The sequence below is a fragment of the Buteo buteo genome, chromosome 4 (assembly GCF_964188355.1).
Source record: "Buteo buteo chromosome 4, bButBut1.hap1.1, whole genome shotgun sequence".
Classification (NCBI taxonomy): Eukaryota; Metazoa; Chordata; class Aves; order Accipitriformes; family Accipitridae; genus Buteo; species Buteo buteo.
The window spans coordinates 32,777,357-32,783,614 of record NC_134174.1 but is presented as its reverse complement, the minus strand read 5'-3'; the positions used below and the strand labels follow the sequence as shown (position 1 = coordinate 32,783,614).

The 6,258-nt window shown below is 56.9% G+C and overlaps 1 protein-coding gene across 1 annotated transcript; it reads left to right on the top strand.

Moving 5' to 3' along the window:
* The first annotated feature begins 235 nt into the window (after nucleotides 1–235).
* Nucleotides 236–2,802, top strand: DKK1 (dickkopf Wnt signaling pathway inhibitor 1). Its single transcript, XM_075026859.1, is given in 5 exon segments — nucleotides 236–475; nucleotides 477–701; nucleotides 829–985; nucleotides 1,075–1,185; nucleotides 1,884–2,802. Coding segments are annotated over 5 exon segments (984 nt in total). The 3' UTR covers nucleotides 2,135–2,802.
* Nucleotides 2,803–6,258: the final 3,456 nt, after the last annotated feature.

Here is a 6,258-nt window from a genome sequence, read left to right as displayed (position 1 = left end):
ACCACGGCTCCCAGCCACTGGGGGGGGGGGTGCATAGGGCGAGCCCCCCCTTTCCCCGTTCCCCCCCCCCCATGTCGGGCGAGGCGGCGCGCCCGGCTGGAGACAGCGGCGACGTCGGGGCGTGCGGAGCATCTGGCCGGCAACCGGGGTGGAGGGGGGGAGGGGGGGGGGCTTGGGGTTGGGGGGGAGAGGTCTGCCCTCTCCGTTGCGAAACTCCCTCCCGGGCCGACGGCCAATGATGGAGCCCTCGGGGCGGGGGGGGGGAGGATGGTTTTGGGGGCTCATCGGCACACACCCCCCCCCCCCCCCTTCTCCTCCCCGGGGGCCCTTTGAAATCTCATCCGCCGTGCCCTCCTCCCCGAGGGGGCGGGCGCAGGAGGCAGCCCCCGGGGGTATAAAGGCGGCGGCGGGCAGCGCAGGTAGCTGCTGCTCGGGGGCCGCGGGAGCTGCGGGACACCCACCACCGGGGACCAGGGGGCCGGGAGGGGACGGGCCGGGCCGGGACGAGGATGCGGGGGCTGGTGGCGGTGTTGGCGGCCTTGAGCTGCGCGGCCCCGGCGGGGCGGGCGGTGGCTCCCGCAGGCGCCCTCAGCTCCAACGCCATCAAGGGACCCCCCCCGGGGGGAGCGGCCGAAGCCAGCGCCGCCCCCGCCGCCCCTTTCGACGGCAGCAACAAGCCGCCGCCGGCCGCCACCCGGCAGGTAGGAGCGGGGATGCTCCGGGGGGGGCGGGGGGGTGACACACCGGGGATGGGGGGTGACACAGCGGGGATGGGGGGAGTGGCAGCCCCGCTGACCCCCTCCGCCTCCCTTCTGCCCCCCCCCCCAGCCTTTCCCGTGCGCCGAGGACGAGGACTGCGGCCCGGAGGAGTTTTGCGGGGGGGCGGCCCGCGGGGGGGGTGCCCCGCTCTGCCTCGCCTGCCGGAGACGCCGCAAGCGCTGCCTGCGCGACGCCATGTGCTGCCCCGGCACGACCTGCAGCAACGGTGAGGGGCGGCAGGGCTTGGGGGGGGGCGTAGGAGGGGGGTGTCGGGGTCCCACCCGTGGCTGACAGCCGCCCTGCTGCCTCCCGCAGGGCTCTGCACCCCCCCGGAGCCTGTCCACGGAGCCGCCGAGATGGACGAGGTGGGCGCCGAAGCTCTGCCCCGACGGACGCCTGCTCCTGCCTGGCTCCCCACTGCCAAAGGTAAGGGGAGCCCCGGTGCTGTGAGCCCGCTGTCCCCTGTGGGGCTGCCCCACTGGCACCCGTGGGGTCGGTCCGGCAAGCCCACCCTGACCTCCTGTCCACCATGGGGGGGTTGGTCTGGGATGCCCACCCTGCCCAGCTGTCTCCTATGGGGTCAATCCGGGATGCCCACCCTGCCCCGCTGTCTCCTATGGGGTCAATCCGGGATGCCCACCCTGCCCCGCTGTCTCCTATGGGGTCAATCCGGGATGCCCACCCTGCCCCGCTGTCTCCTATGGGGTCAATCCGGGATGCCCACCCTGCCCCGCTGTCTCCTATGGGGTCAATCCGGGATGCCCACCCTGCCCCACAGTCTCCTATGGGGTCAATCCGGGATGCCCACCCTGCCCCGCTGTCTCCTATGGGGTCAATTTGGGATGCCCACCCTGCCCCGCTGTCTCCTATGGGGTCAATCCGGGATGCCCACCCTGCCCCGCTGTCTCCTATGGGGTCAATCCGGGATGCCCACCCTGCCCCGCTGTCTCTTATGGGGTCAATCCGGGATGCCCACCCTGCCCCACCGTCTCCTATGGGGTCAATTTGGGATGCCCACCCTGCCCTGCTGTCTCTTATGGGGTCAATCCGGGATGCCCACCCTGCCCCACCGTCCCCTGTGGGAGCATCCCGGCCTGAGCCCATGCCCCGCTATCCCCACGCAGGTGAGGAGGGGGACTTCTGCCTGCGCTCGTCGGACTGCGCAGCCGGGCTGTGCTGCGCCCGTCACTTCTGGTCCAAAATCTGCAAGCCGGTGCTGCGGGAAGGGCAGGTGTGTACCCGGCACCGGCGGAAAGGCACCCACGGCCTGGAGATCTTCCAGCGGTGCCAGTGCGCCGAGGGGCTGGCGTGCCGCCTCCAGCGAGAGCACGGCCCCGCCGATGCCTCCCGCCTGCACACCTGCCAGCGGCACTGAGCATCGCCGGACGGATGGACGGGACGGACTCCGGCCTCGCCGGAGCGGAAGGTTGTTTCTCAAGGGAACTACTTTTTAAGCGACTAATTGCAGTACGTTACTGTGTTGTGAATACTCGAGCTGGCACTTAGCTGTACATAACGCCGGGACTTTTCATGACTTTTTTTTTTTTTTTCCTCTGAGGGTGCTGCCTTGTGCTCTTCAAGCCGTGACTGTGACTTTGTACACACTGGGGTTTTTTTTTTAAAATCTAGGTCAAAAGGATGCGACCGTCTGTTTGCGAGCGAATAAACCATTCTTTAAAAATCAGCCCGAGCCGCCTGCGCATCCCTGCCTGCACGTTTCTGCCTGTGCACGGCGGCTGTGCTCCCTCCCTGCCCCATGGGAGGGGAGACGCAGTCTGGGGTGGAAATGCCCAAAGGGGTGGAGGGGGGCTCATCGCCAGCACCCCATGGGAAAGGCTGCTTGGTTATCACTATTTATTCCGCTGCTTTTTAGGAATTACGGTGTGCCATGGTAGCCACCGGATACCCTCTGGCCACCAGACGCAGGGCCAAGGATGGGTGCTGGGGCTCTGGGAAGGGCAGGCGGCAGCGAAACACCCTCCTGCCTGGTTTTTCCGTGGGTTGAGGAGGGAATGAAGGATCACCAGAGGGGCTGTGCTGGACCGCGGCAACGGGTGCTGAGGAGCACTGTGATCTCAGCTGCTCCATCAGCGCAATCTTTGCTCCATGCGCAATAAAGACTTATTTTTTACTTCATTTTGCAGCCTGTTACTATGAGTTTTCGCCCTTTCGGGATGGCTTGGAGGGAGGGAAAGCTGCAAGCATGCTTTTCCCCCCCACCCCCCTTTAGCTTCTAATACTGTCCACCTATTGCAAGTGGTTGTAAATAGGTGTGGAGCCAGAGTGGGGGCCACATCGTGCAGCATGGGGCTGGTGGGCAGCAAGTGCAGTGCCGGCAACTCTGTCCTGTGCCTACCTGGCAAGCTGCCCTCAGCCTCCCCGCAGTCTGAGGAAGGTGTTTGGGATGCAAAACCATGCTGGAGTCTTCGCTGTACAACTCAAAAGTGCTTTGTACCCAAAGTCCAAACCTGACTGCAAAGCAGCGCATCCCTGGGTGGTTCTAAGGGCACCGTGTCCCATTTGCAGGGATGCTCCACCAGTGCCACGTCTTGTTTTAAAATGCAACCTGCTTGCTCGTGTTTGGTGCCTCTAGCGTTAACGCTGCCTATTTAGGGACCTTGGGGATTGCACCAGTACATGGGATTACCGGGTACAAACCCAAACTGCAGCTCTCTCAGGAGTCTGCAAGTACCAGCTGGTGCTGAACCAAGCCCCCAGCTGCAGAAAAATGCAAAGGAGGGAGAACACAGCCCCACGTAGAGGGAAATTATTAAAAAATGAGCCTTCCTTTTGCACGGGCGAGGGATCATCCCCAGCTTCCCTCCAGCTCTGTTCAATGCAGGGGCTGGGTGGCAGCCAGGCAGGCTGAGAACAGCCAAAGCTGCCCCAAACCAGAGAATAAAACACGAACGGTCCTTAAACCACCCAAATGCACCGGAGTGTTTGTGCCCATCAAACTATTTGCAGCAACCAAGGAAAACTGCTATAGCCAGAGCTGCAGATGCCGTAAGCTATTATCCACAGGTCACAGCGATGTTGCGCGGTGACACTGCTGGATGGCACGTGGTTTAAGTCTCGCCATCCCGGGTCTGTGCTCTGGAAAAGCTTTTACAGGGGTTGCAGCATGAGCTGGGTGGGGTTTGAAGCAGCCCCCCCCTGAAAGAGTTCATGGCAAAGGCTTCAGTTTAGTGCTTTAATCGTTGGGCAAGGCTTCAAAAATTTTTTAAGAATACACATTTTAAAATACTTTTTAAAAATAGATACTTTTAAAAAAACTACTATTTCATAACATACTTAAAAATAATAATGATTATGCCCAGTCATAGTCAATGGCACTGGAGCAATGAAGGTACCTGGCTATGAACAAAAGCATCAGTAACTATTTAGATTAGTTCAGATCTGACATTAACAATGCCATATTTTATCCCAGTACATATAAAATAGTGTCATTAGGCTTAGATTTTTTTTTTCCATACAGTTACAGCACTCTCTCCTTCCCACATAGACCAATACAACTTTGACAGCAGCGCATTAAATACCAATTATGCAATTTTTGGGGGGTCAGACTCACATTATATCAAACCTTGCCCACTCACAAGTGCACTCGGGTGGACGTGGAGCTCAGCATCGTTACACCCAGCTCCTTCCTTGCAAACACCTTTCAGCACCAGCACGGCCTTGCGGTGATACCCAGCACTCTTTGGCACTTCAGGCATCTTAACAAAGTGATTATTGTGGTCTGAAAAACCTCGGGTACCATTTCTTGTCATAGTACCGTATTCTCCATCCTTTTCTGTTTCAGGCAGTTTGGCCATCTCTGTACTTGCTGGTGCATTAACCAGAAATGACTTTATGCATCTTATGCCTTGATATTCTTCACTTTCTCAGTCTGAAAAAAAAAAAAGATAACATTTTTAGCAGCGCTTCTTAGGCAAGAGGAACAGCTCAAGCCAGCACTGACGCAAGGCATAAGGGACTTCCAAAGCACAGGTTGCATCTGTCTCCTGTTGCCGATGCCCAGCAGAATGGATGCTAACACAGCAGATCTCTGGAATAATTAGTTTCGTGGCTGGATTTCACAAAAGCAATGGTTTTGTGGGGTTTTTTCCCCCCTTTCCTTTTACCACAACCCAGGATCTCTACCCATTTCTGCCTCATTTGAACTTTCAGGGTTTGTTCTTCAAGTAGAGCGCCAAGAAATTGGATTTAGTAACATCCCTCAGGGAAAAAAAAAAATAAATTGTGACAATATGACCCCATGTCAGTTAAGACTTAAAACCCCACTTCTTTAAGGGAGAGATTTTCAGTCTTCCCTTGGCCCTGTGGATCATTCAGCCCCCAGAACCTGAACCCGTCTTAGGTCTTCAGCAACCTGGGAAGTCAAAATACTCATTTAGTGCCAACAGCAGCTCAGAAATGCGGAAAAATAGTACCTGAGCCCTGACCTGTAAATGTGGTCAGAGCGAGGCAGAAGCAAAAGCTGTCTGTGCCCCTGGTACAGGGCAAAGGCACCTGGAAGATGGGTGGGAGCGTCGGGATGCCCCGAGGAATAAATGGGCAGCAGCATCACCACAGTCCCTCCTGTATTCACACCCCCCACCAGTGGATGCTCTGTATTTCAGAAATGTCTGAATTTACACTTGCAACCTCAAAAAAAAAAAGGGGGGCTGGGGGTGGTATGGGAAGTTGGACATATATTGATCAGACTTGGAAAAGAGGGGATGTGGCAAGCCCTTGACTTTGAACTGGCTGGTGTGTCTGGAGCTGGATCTCATGCTCTGATCCAGAGAGATGTGGAGAAAAATGTTATTTCAGCGCATAACACACAATCCAGTAACACCTGTAGTAAAAGGTATCTCAGTATGTCCTTCCCTGACCCATCTCCTCTCTAATGAAATTATTTCTGAAAAAAAAAAAGAGAGGAAAAAACCCAAAACCCTATTCGAGGCAAAGAGTAGAGCTAATAGAAGAAGCAGGTTTTGGTGGGCGAGGAGGTTTAGCACCTCTTGTTTACTCACTCTTCCTGGTTACAGGGCTGGAAGAGCTAACAATAAAGCTCTGTAAAGTTAAATATTGTTATTTATAACAATAAAAAAACCCCAGAGCATTGTAAAGCAGCCTCCCCTAATGACTGGTTGCTGGCAGCACGTATAACCCTTCCCCTTCATTTCTCCTTCAAATGAAATCCTGTATCACGCCCAGCCGGTAGAAGAGCAGCTTCAGCCCTGGCAGACCGTAGAGAAGCACAACCCCATCGTCGCTGCTATATGGGCAGCGCTGCTATATGGGCGTTGCTGCTACATGGGCATCGCTGCTATATGGGCAGCGCAGCCCTACGCAGGGCACGAGGGTGCAGCGCGTGCCCTGCTCAGCCCTTGAACTGGGTGCCTTGCCCAGGTTAGCAGAGGTGTGGAAAGGAGCAGGTGAGATCCCCTCCGAAGCTTTACCTTTCGAGGGTCTAAAGGAAGACAGAATAAAAAACCCAGCATGGATCTTGGT